The sequence below is a fragment of the Chrysemys picta genome, chromosome 8 (genome assembly GCF_011386835.1).
Source record: "Chrysemys picta bellii isolate R12L10 chromosome 8, ASM1138683v2, whole genome shotgun sequence".
NCBI classification, from domain to species: domain Eukaryota; kingdom Metazoa; phylum Chordata; order Testudines; family Emydidae; genus Chrysemys; species Chrysemys picta.
In genome coordinates, this window is record NC_088798.1 from 80,303,554 (window position 1) to 80,320,291 (window position 16,738).

The 16,738-nt window shown below is 43.4% G+C and overlaps 2 protein-coding genes across 7 annotated transcripts in view; both read right to left on the minus strand.

The window, feature by feature from the left end:
• Positions 1-596: 596 nt before the first annotated feature.
• On the minus strand, positions 597-3,407 carry LOC135973150 (uncharacterized). Its single transcript, XM_065554853.1, has 2 exons — positions 2,494-3,407; positions 597-1,246 (listed from the first exon to the last, which is right to left on the minus strand). Exons 1-2 carry the CDS (start codon positions 2,903-2,905, stop codon positions 675-677), a joined length of 984 nt encoding a protein of 327 aa, XP_065410925.1. The 5' UTR covers positions 2,906-3,407; the 3' UTR covers positions 597-674.
• Positions 3,408-8,490: 5,083 nt separating this feature from the next.
• The window catches only part of SPDL1 (spindle apparatus coiled-coil protein 1), a 61,767-nt gene continuing 53,519 nt past the window's right edge, over positions 8,491-16,738 (minus strand). For all 6 annotated transcript variants that reach the window (XM_065554863.1, XM_065554861.1, XM_065554857.1 and 3 more), the window contains one exon: positions 8,491-9,567. In XM_065554863.1, coding sequence (XP_065410935.1) covers positions 9,417-9,567 — 151 coding nt within the window. In that variant the 3' untranslated portion in view covers positions 8,491-9,416. The remainder of the gene's footprint in view (positions 9,568-16,738) is intronic.

A 16,738-nucleotide genomic window follows, 5' to 3' on the forward strand; every position in this document is an offset into this window, starting at 1 on the left:
CGTTTCACCAACATCAACGCGGGCTGGGCGGGAAGGGTTCATGACGCTCGCGTCTTCAGGAACACTACTCTGTTTAAAGGGCTGCAGCAAGGGACTTACTTTCCGGACCAGACAATAACCGTTGGGGATGTTGAAATGCCCATAGTTATTCTTGGGGACCCAGCCTACCCCTTAATGCCATGGCTCATGAAGCCATACACAGGCAGCCTGGACAGGAGTCAGGAGCCGTTTAACTACAGGCTAAGCAAGTGCAGAATGGTGGTAGAATGTGCATTTGGCCGTTTAAAAGGCCGCTGGAGATCATTATTGACTCGCTCTGACCTCAGCCAAAGAAATCTCCCCATTGTTATTTCTGCTTGCTGTGTGCTCCACAATCTCTGTGAAAGTAAGGGGGAGACCTTTATGGCGAGGTGGGAGGCTGAGGCAAATCGCCTGGCTGCTGATTACGCGCAGCCAGACACCAGGGCGATTAGAAGAGCACACCAGGAAGCGGTGTGCATCAGAGAAGCTTTAAAAACCAGTTTCATGACTGGCCAGGCTACAGTGTGAAATATCTGTTTGTTTCTCCTTCATGAAAACCCACCCCCTTTATTGACTGATTTTCTGTAAGGAACCCACCCTGCCCCTTCCCCCAGCTTTCTTTCAAACCAAATAAAGTCACTATCATTTAAAAATCATTTATTCTTTATTAATAGATTAGAAAAAGAGGGAGGGAACCCGGGTGGTATTTGGGAGGAGGATTGCTGGGAAGGAAAAAGCCACAAAGAAAAGGTTAAAAAAATGACAGCCTTTTGCTTGGGCTGTCTACTGGGGTGGAATGGGAAGGTGTACGGAGCCTCCCCCCCCCACGTTCTTACACGTCTGGGTAAGGAGGATACGGAACATGGGGAGGGGGGAGGGTGGAACAGGGGCTGAAGCGGCAGTCTGTTTTCCAGCAGCCGTTCCTGAACCTCCACCAGACGCCGGAGCAGCCCCAGCGTTGCATCCTTCATCCTCTGGTCTTCCTGCCGCCATCTCTCATCTCGATCGTCTCTCCTCTCCTCACGTTGGTCCCTCCTGTCCTCACGTTCACTGACTTCTTTCCTATACTTTGAAACTGTTTCCTTCCACTCATTCAGATGAGCTCTGTCACTCCTGCTGGATTGCATAATTTCCGAAAACATCTCGTCTCGCGTCTTCTTCTTACGACGCCTTATCTGTGATAACCTTCGGGATGGAGGAGGGAGGCTTGAGGAATTTGCAGCTGCTGTAGGGAGGGGAAAAAAGAGAGAATTGTTTTAAAAGCTACATTTTGCAGAACAATGCTTATACTCTTTCACGGTGACCAACACTGTTCACATTACATAGCACATGTGATTTCTGTGCAAGGTCGCATTTTGCCTCTTAATGCTGAGTGCCTGTGGCTTTGCTGCTAGAGATCACAGGTCTGGGCAACAGAATTCGGCTTGCATGCGGCCATGGTAAGCTTCTGCGCCATCCTTTCCCACATACCAAGCATAGCTTGTAGAGTGCTGCAGAAGCCTGGCTAATCTCAGCCAGTTGGGGGGGCGCAGTGTGGTGGGGCTTGTCTGGGCCCCTTCAGGCAAGTAGAGTGCTGCGGTTTTTCTGTTAACATTCAGCAGCACCAGAAAACAAACTAACCCCCGCCCCCTCTCGCCATGAATTCTCTGGGATGATCGCTGTACCCCTCCCCCCCACCGTGTGGCTGGTATCAGGGAAGATCCCTGCAGGCACCAAACTAACCCCCCCCCCCCCCGCCGCCGACCCCCCCCTCTCGCCATGAATTCTCTGGGATGATCACGGTACCCCTCCCCCCACCACGTGGCTGGTATCAGGGAAGATCCCTGCAGGCACCAAACTACCCCCCCCCCCACCGCCGCCCCCCCCCCCACCATGAATTCTCTGGGATGATCACGGTACCCTCCCCCCACCGCGTGGCTGGTAACAGGGAAGATCCCTGCTAGCCAAACGCGAAAAACTCAGGGCCAATTTCCCATCTGCGCTTGGCTAACTGCAGGGAAGGATTTATTTTCCGCCACAGGCAAACAGCCCAGTAGGAACGGCCACCTCTGTCCCCTTAATTAAGTTCCCGTATTTCAACCAGGTTACCAGGAGTGATATCACTCTCCTGAGGATTACACAACAAGATAAAGAACGGATGTTGCTTGAATGCCAGCAAACACCGGGACCATACGCTGCCAGGCTTTGTCAGGCAATGATACCAGATTACTTGCTGCAAGCATGGCGTGGTCAAGTGTCCTACCATGGAGGAGGGAATAAAGATGCACTGCCCAGAAACCTTCTGGCAAGGCTTTCGGAGTATCTCCAGGAGAGCTTCATTGAGATGTCCCTGGAGGATTTCCGCTCCATCCCCAGACACGTTAACAGACTTTTCCAGTAGCTGAACTGACCGCGAATGCAAAGTCAGGCAAAGTAATCATTAAAAACCGTTTGCTTTTAAAACAAGTTTTATATTTTAAAAGGTAAACTCACCTGAGGTCCCTTCCATGGGGTCAGAGTCTTGGGTACTGGCTTGGGAGGGTACTTCAGTCGGGGTGATAAAAAGATCCTGGCTGTTGGGGAGAAGGGAGTGCTGTGTGCTCTCTGCAAGCTCATCCTCCTCCTCCTCCTCTACCCCATCGGCAGAATCCTTAGGCGTTGAGACTATCCCCGACCCAGAATCCACGAACAAAGGTGGGGTAGTGGTGGTAGCCCCCCCTAGAATTGCATGCAGCTCGGCGTAGTAGCGGCATGTCCGCGGCTCTGACCCGGAGCGACCGTTTGCCTCCTTTGTTTTCTGATAGGCTTGTCTGAGCTCCTTGACTTTCACGCGGCACTGCTCAGAGTCCCTATTGTGGCCTCTCTCCATCATGCCCTTGGAGATTTTTTCCAAAAGTTTTTGCATTTCGTCTTTTAGAACGAAGTTCTGCAAGCACTGAATCCTCTTCCCATACAGCGATCAGATCCAGTACCTCCCTCACGGTCCATGCTGGTGCTCTTTTTCGATTATCAGCCTGCATGGTTACCTGTGCTGATGAGGTATCTGTGGTCACCTGTGCTCTCCACGCTGGGCAAACAGGAAATGAAGTTCAAATGTTCGCGGGGCTTTTCCTGTCTACCTGGCCAGTGCATCCGAGTTCAGATTGCTGTCCAGAGCGGTCACAATGATGCACTGTGGGATAGCTCCCGGAGGCCAATACCATCGAATTGCGGCCACACTAACCCTAATTCGAATTGCTAAAATCGATTTTGGCACTACTCCGCTCGTTGGGGTGGAGTACAGAAATCGATTTAAAGGGCCCTTTACATCGAATTAAATAGTGTCGTTGTGTGGACGGTTACAGGGTTAATTCGAATTAAAGCTGATAAATCCGAATTAAAGTCGTAGTGTAGACCAGGCCTTAGATGTAGTACTTTTAATACAAATGTTTCTTTCTGTTCTCTTTGGCTACTCATTGTACAGCTCCCATCACCAACAAACGAACAAGTAGTAAGAGAGATAGGAGAAAATGATGAGTGGATGGTAATTACATTTCCTCCTGAAGCATCTTCCGTTAAGTCTTTTTTTTTTTTTTGCTGGCAAAACTCAGTCTTCAGCGGGAGGAGGGGTTAAGAAAGTACCCAGTGAAAGATACTGGGTCTTCCACTTGTTAAAGAAGCCACCTTATAAAAAAGAATAACACTTCCTAGTAAATGCATATTCATCATAATACTACTATGAAAATCCATTGTAGAGAATTAATTCATCTTTAGTGGAAACATGTGACGTGCCTCTTGTCAGTTTTACTGCCCATTCCTCCCTTCCCTCGCTTAAATGTCAGAACATGAGTCCTTACTGATTTACATAAACTTAAGATAAACTACATATAGTTATAACTCAGACATACACAAAGGAGATGTAATGCAATATCTAGTTATGCTCCAATGCTATATGTCTTGAGTAGTTGTAGTATGTTAAAAGGTGAGAGTGCAATAAAGGTAAATAGCATTGTGCATTATTTCCTGTAATTTATTGTGGAAGACACACGAGATACTATCTCCTGAAGTTAAGCTTACCAAAGTAAGTCTTCATTTTTCAAGTCATGCCCACTTAACTATGATTCTGTAAAAAGGGTTATAGCAATATAAATAATGCCATCCAAGATCCCAAGGATTAAGTTCTGCTTGTTCAAAAGTGACATGGTAAGTATGATAAAAAAATAAACAGTTTAATAGTTTAAGAGCCACTTGATTTTCAGTCAGCTGTTTGTGGTCAGGATGTTCTGCTTCTGGTATTAACTAAACTCATTTATTTCCTCTTCAAAATGAATCTTAAAATATTTAAATTAAACCAAAATCTTCATATTCTGTAGCTTTGTTAGAAGTCCAAGTTGTCAAGATAGAGATCAGTATCTCACTGATAAAAACATATACTCAAAATTAAAGTTAACAAACCACATATACAATTTTAAGAATGATTTTAATATTAATAAAATAATGTAATATAAAGTAGTTGTCTCAGAACAATTCCTCAGCTACTTGTGTTACAACATAGCACCAGGATTACTTTCCAGTGCGAAAAAAGTAGCTGATCTGATTTACAAATATTTTTTCCCCATCAATATTATATATCCCAAGAAAGATTTCCCACCTCTTTGAAGTTTATATATCTTCACTATTTGGCTTATGGTTACAGAAGTACATATTTAAGGTGAAAGTTAATTTGTATTTCAAATCAGCTTGGCACTGTACTGTAGGTTAAGTTTTATGCTGCAGTACTACAGTATGAGTAACACTTGAATAACCAGAACTGCGGATGAAAAAAAAAAAAAAAATCTTTGGAACTTTGGTTCTAGGGGAATGTGATACTTTTGTCAGCATCGCGAAAAAGATGGCCAAACTTATTTATAGAACAATTTAAGTAGCATCTAAAACTAAAGAAGCCTTATACAGTAGAAATTGTCAGGCAATCAATAAGTTTTGAATATGGGAACAGTAACACTAAAGGATGACTCAAAGATGCTTGGAAATAATACTGTTTGGTAAAGTTGCCCAGCTGGGAATAAAATTTATTGGCTGGATTAATCAATTTGGCAGGGAAGAGCAATGTTGCTGTTTACGTATCAGTACAAAAATATTCACTAAGCTAGCTGACAATTTATAAAACTGTATGATGAAAGCAATATTGGAGGCAGTTGACCAATGCAGACTTTTAAGGCCTGTATGTTTAGCCTTTCACACTTAGTCTTCACACATGAAGACTTTAACCTATTTTAATTCTTTATTAGTAGTAACATGCCAGCTTTGCCTGCCACGGTTTACCTTGGTACATATTTGGAACAGTCTCAAGTATGTTCATTCAAGAATCATTAGAGACAGAAGGAACCCCTTGCAAGTGTCACTCTTCTCTGGGGGCTATAGGTTTTTTCTGGGTAAGGATTGCCTATTTGAATAGACAATTCAGAAAACTGTGAGCCAATATTTCTGTATGTATAGACTGCTACACAAGTAGTTTTAAACCACATTTTCTCTGGTTATTAACAATTAGATGCCCTGCCCCCCTTGACCTCAAATATGAAAGGTTTAGAACAGTTGTTTTCAATCTGTGGTCCATGAACCCATGAGGGGCCACAGACTATATCTCAGATTTCCAAAGGGGGCCGAACCTCAAAAAAAAAAAAAATTGAATGGAGTCTGCAAATGAAAAAAGGTTGAAAATCACTGGTTTAGGGCAATAAAAACCTGTACTCATTTAGTCATTTATGGATCAAGACTGAAATGAACTAGAGACATAGCTTTACAACTGGAAGGCGGTTGTTAGCTCTTGCTGTACATCATCCATGCAATTCTTACTTTAAAACTCAAGTCTATTGCCTGCTTAGTGATATTTTTACTAATTCTACTCTAAGGCAGCACATCTCCCTTTGATGTTATACTTGCTTAACACAGTATTTTACCATTCCAGAACTGAATTTTGGATTATTTTAGAAAGAAAAGCCCCGGGGGGGGAAAAAAAAACAAAAAACCCTATGCTTTTACATGGATGAACTCTTTGAGAGTCAAATAAAACCAAAAGTTGTCAATATTTCCTTCGGTGAAAATCATGGACACAGTTTTCATGTACAAGACCAAGAAAAGCAGGTTGATGACAGCTAAAGTCACCGATTTACTGCTATCAAACAACATCAGAGATACACTCCCCTTCTTTGCTATCACTTACCTGCTAAATTCTAAGGATCCCCAAATGGCAATGGCTCAAGAATTTTAAAATAGAATAGCAGCACTAACGTAGTATGCAAGGGTGGGAAGGGGTAGTAGGGATTAAGTACTTAGAGCCACTTCAAGTTAATTATAAATTTTAAATCAATTTAAGATTTAAAAAGAAAATTAATGAGTGTGGATTTAATATTCATACAAGTGATGTGAATGCAAACTTACCAGCACAGCTTTGACAATACATCTCAGTCCTTATGTGCAATATACTCTGCGGTTCTATATCTGAAAGACAGGTCTCCTATTCCATAGGTTTTCATTTTCATCTCCCACAGAAAGATGATCCAGCCCAGGGGTCGGCAACCTTTCAGAAGTGGTGTGCCGAGTCTTCATTTATTCACTCTAATTTAAGGTTTCGCGTGCCAGTCATACATTGTAACGTTTTTAGAAGGTCTCTTTCTATAAGTCTATAATATATAACTAAACTATTGTTGTATGTAAAGTAAATAAGGTTTTTAAAATGTTTAAGCAGCTTCATTTAAAATTAAATTAAAATGCAGAGCTCCCTGGACCGGTGGCCAGGACCCGGGCAGCGAGAGTGCCACTGAAAATCAGCTCGCGTGCCGCCTTCAGCACGCGTGCCATAGGTTGCCTACCCCTGATCAATCCATGGTCTGAGGTTATTTTTAAGAAGCTACCCTAATCCACTGTTCAAGTGCCCATAATGATAATTTGGGGCATTTATATATAGCTTATGAATTCTGTTTGATAGACTGTGTGTGCAAGGTGGTGAAGTCCATTTTGAATGTGGGGCTTGCCGCCTTCTGCTGTTTTACCTCCATTTTTGACTGAAATTCAAGTATGACAATGGAGTGAACCTGAAGAAGTTCAATTTGAATTTGACCACCTTGGAACAATAGGAAGGTTGTATCCTTTGGGAAGGAAATTTCTCTAACTTTTCTGTAGGTTTTGGGGCCTGGAATTTTCTCTCAGAGGCAGAACATCGGAACCAGACGTTTGTGTTAGGATTTATAAACAAGAAATTCATAGGGTGAGTGATAGGAACAAAAGGGGCGTATAGTTCTGACATAGGGAAGTGATTTTAACTGTGGAACCAGCCAACGGCAAAGCACGCTGACCTGTAGAAGACAGACTCCATGATTCAAAAAAAGCTATAATCCACAGAAGAATCCTGGACACTGAAAAGGACTTGGACTTAAGCCCAGAGAAAGCTCCCAAAGGATAAGGAAATTGAGGCAGGGAAATGAATGTAAGATTTTATTATTTTTGTCTCACTCTAATGTAATTATACTTAAACCATTGCAAAACCCGTGTTTTTACATACTATACCTATTACACATCACCGAAGAGGTGAACTATAAACCCAGAGCACCCACCAGGTTGGAACTCTGGTACAACATACGGTGCAGCCAGTAGGCAATCAACACTGGTCCTGGGGCAGCTGGGCAATGTGGTCCCATTTCTGCGAAAGGGTAACAGTCTGTGCCCAAGAAGTGCACCGGGAGACCAAGGAAAAAGACAGGGATGCCACCTACTCAGTTCAAAGGAAGATTAAGAGCTCAACAAGGTCCAGTGTGGAAGGACACAAATAGCCTGGTCAGTGTCCAGGCAGTGGCAGCTCTACCACGGCTGAGATATGAGGTAAGTGATTTAAAAAAAAAAAAAAAAAGGCATCAGTACAACACAAGCTAAGAAAAAAATTAATTGAATTGCTGAAAGTACTACAGAATTATACATCAATGGCCATGTTCTATTGCTGGCTAAGACTTATGCTTTGTAATAAGTTTACCTTTTATTTTAGTCACCTCAGTTTTCTAATGAGTTGATTACCTGCAACTAACAGAAAAACTTGGATCCACTTTGGTTTAAGTGCTGAACACATTTAGGAGCCTAACTTCAGGCACCCACATTTTGGAGTGTTTACATTTCCAGTTTGGTGCACACAGTTTTCAATGGAAGTTTCAGGGGATTAATGCCAGGCGGGGAAGGGGCTAGGGGAAATCAGGGCACAAGTGCATAAAGACTTACTCAACAAGTTTATCAGTGGGTAAAAACTACTGGAATAATTTCCCAACTAAGACTTTCAGAAATCTTAGGTACAAAGGCTATTGGGAAGAACTTGTATGGGCTGAATTAGCCACTAGGGGGAACCAGAGCAACTGTAGAAATTATCGTATTTCAAATTTAATTAAGTAGTTTAGACGTCTTAATTGGGAACACAAACGTCCATTAGAATTAACCTGCACATTATCTGCATATTTATTCCCAAGTACAAAGTGCAAGTTGCAATAAACCATTTATTGTTACAGAAAGCTTATGTTTTGTATTCTACAAACAAAATTAACAGAAAAAAGTAATTACATTAAGAACAGTAATAAACTTTTAGTACATAGTTTTTACACACAGAATATTACAAAAAGATTTCCTGAATATTTTTTTTTTTTTTTTTAGAATTTTACATTTAGAAAACTAAGCACTTTGTCATACAATGCAACATTTATCGGCACCTTCAAAAGGAGTAAAGCAAGATTTATTTTAATTGTTGGTACATTTATAAGATCCTTCCTAGCATTTCAAATGCACCCCACGTTCACATGACTTTTAAAAAAAATGTTAAATGTGGGATTTAAGTATATAGGGTGGGCTGAAAATCAGAAATTGCTACACACTGGGGGAAAATGTAGCTTTGAAAGGTGCCCATTTAAAACAATTAAAACAACCTTTAGGAATTTAACAACATTAGTATTTATTGTTCTCTCTATCTTCCCTTCCATCAGTCCAGTGTCACAATAGTTTATTCACTAGAGAAATATGCAGTCCTACTAGGCTTATATCTGTATTTATTATATAGCTTCACAGGATGTCCACAGTCAACTCTAGTCATTCTGAACTGAGCTACACTTTTGGAAACCCAAAGCAACTAATGATTAGGGTCTTAACTAAAATTCAGCATGAGACAACATTTTGGGTCAAGTTACCAAACAGAATTTATTTTTGTGGCACTTCTGAGGTTAACCAAATAGGGATGGTGAGAGCCCTGCATAATAGAAGCCATAATATTAATAATTGTTCATGAAACAAAAGGCAGATGCACAGGTTTCTTAAAATGCAAAGTATATGTACATTAAAAATGGTACACTATGTATTCATTGCTTCACAACAGAATATTTAAGTTTCCAGATTTGCTCTGGAAAAACTGAGTTTTATTGTTGAGGACATTGTGTTTCAGGAGTTGGTTTAGAAGACACATATAATGTAGTGTATGTTTTCTTTTGTGTTTTCTTCTCAGGCTTGATTGTTTTTTCACTCAGGTCTTCATTTTCCACAGTTTCAAGTCTGGATCCAGCTGTTAACCTACAGGCAAAGCATCCATTCTAAATACATACTTAATTAAAGAAGAAAATCAAGGCTGAGGGTCTCATTTTAACTTAGATCAAGTACCAAAATGGAATACCAATTGCCCTATCCACAAGAGAAAGTGAGGTCAGCTAGTATTTTTACTACAAGATTTGAAAACATCAAAACTGTTTTGAATTCACATAGCAATGTTCCCCATCTTTACTTTGGAACTTTAAAAAGCTTTTGGTTTCCAATTTGTTTGATCTACTGAACCAGTTTGAAACTGATGATTGAAGATAGTAACTGGTTGTTATCAACATGGAAACAATATCATGCCATACGTGGAACAAAAAAAATGAACACAAGTCACACAGAAAAGCACAAGTTCCAGGAGAACACTACCTATCAGTTCCTGATTAACACATTACGTAGGACCATATAGTGGCAAAGTTATAATTCAACTTTTGTATTGTAACCGACAAAAATATAGGGCCAAACTCTGTACAAACAATTTAAATAGAAACTGGGAATGCCTGAGCCATTACAAACATTGAATCTATCTCCCCATGTAAGTACTCACACACTTCTTATCAAACTGTCTGTACTGGGCTATCTTGATCACTTCAAAAGTCCCCCCCCCCCTTACTTAATTGGCCTCTCAGAGTTGGTAAGACAACTCCCACCTTTTCATGCTCTCTGTATGTGTATCTATCTATCTATGTTCCATTCTATGCATCCGAAGAAGTGGGCTGTAGCCCACAAAAGCTTATGCTCAAATAAATTTGTTAGTCTCTAAGATGCCACAAGTAATCCAGGCTCTCTGCTACAGTAGCCTCTGTCCTGATGGCCATGAACACCTTGAAAGCTCAATCAGTTTTTATTGACTTATTTGGGCTCAAAGTTTATAATTTGCCAAAGCTATGTTTTTAATTTGCATGTAGTCTAAACGGGAAGGGGGTGGGTGGGTGGGGGGGAAGAATGTTGGCTGCCACGCTGTAAGGTATAAGACCTCCATTAAGACACAGGTTCTCAGACTTCAAGCTACAACTATACAAGTTTTTAAACTGCATAATAACTAATTAAGCTAACGATTATAATTGATTTTTACAAGCTTGTCAACTTTCAGTACATCAGACATGTCACGTTGAGTCATATTGCTTGTAATCTATTCCAACATATATAAGGAATTATTCAGTTATTCTCCAATAGGTCTTTCCCATCATATGGCGCTGGCCCCTCATTTACTGCTGCTATATAGCCATTTTCAATGCAAATGGTTTTCCTATTATTTTTCCCCATGTAAACAAGTGCTGCAGTTGTCAGAGATCACTTGCCATGGAAAGGGAGGAACAGCATAAGATCCACACATTTAGGTAAGGAAATCTAATTCTGGGGACTTGAAAAGCTTTATTGGAACGTGAACCTGACTTCTAGAGTCCTCACCCGACCCCATCTATCTGCAAAACATCCCACTTAGTTTTCACACCAAATATAATGGCATAAAATTCTCACCAGTTGTGGTATGCTGCACACAAGTCCCTGAAAACACTCATTTCTCACCTTCAATAAGCCTCAAAACTGTAGGCCAAGACCTAGGCTCCCTGTGTAATCTTTTCAAGTTAACAAAGGAGAGATTTCTTATCTTACAGCAATTTGAATTTTTAGATGGTTTTTGTCCCCCCCATAGGATGCAAGTGCTCATACGCTCTTGAAAGGAAAATGCAAAGTACTGCGCAGGTGTGGCCTGCAAGCACAACACTTTGTGATCCAAACAAGGGGATAATAGGCAGGTGCGAGCCCATCACCAGTCAGTTCCTTCACAGCAACAAACCAGAGACTCCATAGCAGAGGGGAAGGAGGGAGGTGGAGCTCTCACAGGGACAAGTTACTGTAAGGCAAGTAACATCTCTTTCTTCGAGTACATGTCTCTGTGGGCACTCCCCTATAGGAGACTCTCAAACAGTAATTCAAAAGGTGGTGGGTACTGGGAAGGTAAGTCAAGAACTGTTGAGAGAACTGCATCACCAAAGGCAGGGTTGTCTATGGAAGCAGGTAAGGTGGCATCAGGCTTGGCAAAGGTCTGAAGAGAAGACCAAGTTGCAGTCTTGCAGATTTCTGCTCTGGGAACATCTTTTAGTAGACATGGACTGAGCTCTAGGGGGGGACTGTGCCTCAATTATTTCCCAACAGGTCAAAATACCACCCAAAACTCACTTGGCCAACTACTGCAGAGAAATACATTGGCCCTTCATTCTTTCTGCAAATGAGGTTACTCACGGTGTTCAGTAACTGAGGTTTTCCAAGATGGTTGTCCCTGCAGGTGCTACTCTTTAGGTGTCTTCACGCCCTGCACTTGTAATCGGAGATTTGTGGTAGCTGCACCCGGTTGGTCCGCGCATGCGCCATTGCCATTTTGTGGTGCTCCGAGTGGTTACATAGTGGTGCACAGTCAACCATCCCTCTGTTCCTTCTCTATCCTGGAGTTTCATGCAGTTTCTCTAAAGGGAGGGGAGGAGGGAGGGCTTGTGGAGCACCCACAGGAATCACCATCTTTAAGAACCTCACTTACAGCACAAGGTGAGTAACCTTTTCTTCTTCGAGGAGTGTCCCTGTGGGTGCTCCACTTTAGGTGACTGTTGAGCAGTGCCCTTCAGTGGGGGGGCGGGGGGAGAAGAGGGGCTTCAGAGTTGCAGTATGTATGGCAGATAACACCTTGAGTCCAAAGCGAGTGTCCGAAGCTGTTTGTTGCTCTAAGGCATGGTGTTTCGTGAATGCATGGGCTGATGCCTAAGTTTCTGCTCCGCAAATGTCAACAATAGGGACGTTATTGAGGAAGGCTACTGATGTCCAAAGTAGAGTTCATTGGGACTGGTAGATGAGAGTTTTGATAACAGAGGTGGATACATCCTGATACCCACTTAGATAGTCTCTATTTTGCGATAGAACAATAGGAGAAGCTGTTATAGCAACAAATAGTCTTGGAGATTTTCTAAATGGTTTTGTTCTTTCAATGTAGAAAGCTAGAACTCAATGAACGAACAGCGTGTGGGAGTGATGCCTCCCTTCCGTTTGCATCTGGTTTGGGAAAAAACACAGATAAGTAGATAGGCTGATTCAGATGAAGGGGGGGGAGGAGATTTTGGGTAGGGATTTGGGGTGTGGTCTTAAGGAAACTTTGTCTTTAAAGAAAGTTGTGTATTGGGTGTATGCCAGTAATGCCCCTAGTTCTCCCAGCCTTCTGGGGGATGTAATGGCAATAAGTAAGGCCACCTTCATGGATAAGTGGAGGAGTGAGTATATGGCGAGTGGCTCAAATGGTTTTCCCATAAGCCCATGTAGGACAAGTTTGAGCTTGTGGGGTTTGAGCTTGTGAGATTGTGGGGTAGGCATTCTCAATGCCCTTAAAAAAGCGTTTAATCATCGGGTGGGCAAATATAGTGGCTCAATCCACTTTGTCATAGAAAAAGGTAATAGCTGCCAAGTGTACCTTGATGAAGCTTGTGGAGAGCCCCGTTTTTTTAAATTATAGTATGTAGTCCAGGACCCTTGGTAGAGGGCAAGATGTTGGTAAGATCTGTTTATCTTGACACCAAACACTGAATCATTTCCACTTATGGATATAGGTCTTCCTTGTACTCACTCTCCGACTGTTCATTAAATATCTTTTACTTCATCTGAACAGGCCTCCTCAACCACAGTAAGCCATGGAGTAACCAGGCTGTGAGGTAGAGTGGCAGACATGTCCTGCATATTGTGATAGAAGGTGAGGTACTAGGGGAAGGGTTCGAGGCGGGCTCACCGCCATCTCAAGGAGATATGGAAACCATGTTTGTCTGGGCCATGTAGGAGCTATCAGAAGGACACTGGATTTGTCCTCCTTGGTCTTGTGAATGACCTGGTTTAGGAGTGGGGTCAGAGGGAATGCATACATCAGTGGCACATCCCATTAGATGAGGAAATAATCACCTAGGGAGCAGTGTCTCAATCCCACTCTGGGGCAATATTGTGGGCACTTGGTATTCTGTGCTGTTGTAAAGAGGTCTATGGTGGGAAATCCTCAGTTTGAATATGGCATGTAGAATTCCAAGATCCATCTCCCATTCGTGGGTTCTGCTTAGGGCATCTGCTGTTGTGTTCTGAAATCCCGGAAGGTAGGATGCTGATATGTTGATGTGGTTGTTGATGCACCAATTCCAAAAAGTTGTATTGCCTCTGTGCATAGGGAGTATGATTGTGCTACCCCCTTGGCGGTTTATGTAAAACATGCATGGTATATTGTCCATGAGGATCCTGATGGCTGTGTTTTTAATTAGAGGTAGCAAGTGATTGCATGCATTTCAAATGGGACTCCTGTACAGACGTTCTTTGGTTGTGTTCACCATTTTACTCTGTGTGGTGTCTATTTAGAGAGTGCCGCCATGAGAGCTAGAACTTTGGAAAAAACCTTGGAGCGGAGGACAGGCCGAAGGGTAAATACTTTGTATTGGAAATGTTACCCTAGGGTGAACCTCAGGAATCTTCTGTATGACGGGTGGATGGTAATATGAGCCCTGCAGATCGAGAGACAATCTCCCTTCTCTAACGCTGGAATTATTGTAGATAGTGCTACTATTTTGAAACACTGTGTTCTTACGAATTTGTTGAGTTTCTGTAGATCTGGATGGATCTCCACCTGCCAGTCTTTTTCTGTGTTAAAACACAACGCAAACCGCCCCCTCCCGCCCCGGTGTTGCAATGCAGGTTCCTTGGCACCGAGTTGTACGAGGTGATTTATTTCCTGTTGCAGCAGGTGCTCGTGAGAGGAGTCTCTGAAGAAGGATGGGGGGGGGGGGGAGCAGGGGGAGACTGGATAGGTGGAATAGAGGTAAAGGGGATGGAGTAACCCTTTTGGATAAATTTCTAAAACCCATCTCTCTGTTATGATGATGTTCCAGACTTGGTAAAATCGTGACAAGCTATCTCTGAATTGACAGGAGACTATTTCTGTTTCTGGAGTTAGAGAGCATGGTGGTCTTGTGCCCTTGATCACACCTTGAAAATTGTTGTCTGGAGTGGACTGCTGAGATGTCGAGGGTTGATCTTAGTTTTGCCGACATTTTTGTTTATGCAGTTAATCATACTGCTTGTGGGGTTGCGAGTACAGCGTTAAGCAGAATCTTTGTGTACAATACCTGCCCTGTTTCTTTTTATTTGCAGGTGTATAGATGCCCAGAGATTTTAAGGTTGCCCGTGAGTCCTTGAGGGTGTGAAAGGACTCATCTGTTTTGGCCGCAAACAACTTTGGGCCTTCAAAGAGCAGATCCTCCACTGTCGACTGGAATTCCCTGGGAAAGCCGGAGAGATGTAACCAAGATGCACAGCGCATGACCACACGTTGCTATTGATTGTGCAGCCATGTCTGCAGAGTCCAGTGAGGCCTGTAGTGCTGCCCTGGCGATGAGGTGGCCTTCTGACTTTAAACTGTTCTTTCCTCTCATCTGGCAAATGGTCAATATGTTCAGATATCTTTGAAAAGACAGTGTGAGTGTACCTGGGTAGTAAAGATGCACAGTTTGCTTTGCGGAACTGTAGCGTGCCAGACGAATATGCTTTGCGACTGAAGAGGTCTAGCCTCTTTCAGTCCTTGTTGTAAGGAGTTGTTCTAGCTTGGTGCTGATTCCCCCCTTACATTAACAGCCTCCACTACCAGGGAATTTGGTGTGGGGTGTGTAAAAAGGAATTCAGAGCCTTTGGATGGAATGTAGTATTTCTTATCAGATCTTTTGCAAGAAGGTGGCGCTATTGTGGGCATCTGCCAGATGGTTTTGGCAGGCCCCATAATAGCATCATTGATTGGCAATGCAATCTTGGAAGAGGTGGATATCTGGAGTATATCCAACAGATTGTACTGCGATTCTGGTAGCTCCTCCTGAGGTATGTCCAGAGATTCTGCTCCTCTCTTAAAAAGGTCCTGGAACTGCTTGAAGTTGTCCCTGTGGTGGGGGAATTATTGTTTCGTCTGGTGACAAAGACGACAGGTTCGCCGGTGGTAGGGCTTCCTGATCTGAATTTCTCTGTTTCCTCTGCCCTTCCCTCATGTGTGTCTGGAGATGGTGGTGGCGACTGCGGAGCTGTAGATCTTGATGGGATAGGAGGTCTGCGATGTTGGGCCCCGTATTATGCCCACAGGTCCCAATAAGGCCAGTTGGGAAAGAACGGCATCGGAGGCAGAGCCCATATGTGCCCAGACCAAGAGCACTCATCTGCAGGGTAATTCGATTGGTGGGATGGTCCCGGTTTGGGTGAGGAGGTGTGTAAACTCTCCTCTGTCTTCCTTATCCTTATTGCTTGACAGAGGTGGAGCTGAGCGTGGTGAAGTTGACAGTGGACTCAGTACCGACCAGGTTGGAGTGCTGTCGGTACTGAAGAGCGGCAATTCAGGGTTTGAGGATTCCCGCAGATCTGACTGCCATAAGAATTGGTGCGGTACTGATGGCATCGGTGTCAACGTCAGCGTTGCGGCCATACACATTACAGGTGTCGGTGCTGAGGGTTTTATGCCAAGCTGTGCAGGCACCACAGGTGGTGTCACTGTGCTGCTTGGTGCTGAGCGCCTCTTCGGTTCCGTTGGTGCTGATGTGGAGGGCTTTATTGTGCCCTCTGAGGCGCTGTTAGAGCTTGCCCGCTTTGGGTCCTTTGCTCTATGAGAGCTCCCAGTGCCGGAAGGACCTGGGGTCTCTGAGTCCGAAGTGCTTGGTGCATCGGTTCAAGATAGACTTGGCAGATGGGGATCGCTGCTTCTTAGCTGATTCCCTCTGAGTAGAAGTCTGAGCCCTCTTTTGTGTGGCCTTTTTAGGTAAGTGCTACTGGTGAGGGGCGGTAGGAGCAGGTCCTCTGTCAGAGGTTGCTGATGGAGACTATTGGCCTGGAAGGGTCTGAGACTCAAGGTCCAAGGTCTCCATAATGAGCAATTTCAGTTGGAGATCCCTTGCCTTCCTGGTTCTGGCCGTGATGTTTTGGCAATGTGGACACTTTTGATAAATGTGTCTTGCCGAGACACCGGACGCACTGTGCATGTCCGTCAGATACGGGGATAGAAAGTCTGCAAGTCAGACAGTTTGAAACCCAGTGATCCAGGCATGCCGGATTAGTCTATCTCCAAAACGCAATAGGAGACAGTCTATGGGAGCCTAAACCTAGCTTCCTA

Coding starts and splice junctions, on each gene's coding strand:
- LOC135973150 (XM_065554853.1), bottom strand. CDS start 2,905: ATGCAAAAACTTTTGGAAAAAATCTCCAAGGGCATGATGGAGAGAGGC. Junction 1,247..2,493: donor CCCCATGGAAGGGACCTCAG/GTGAGTTTACCT, acceptor CCCTCCCTACAG/CAGCTGCAAATTCCTCAAGC.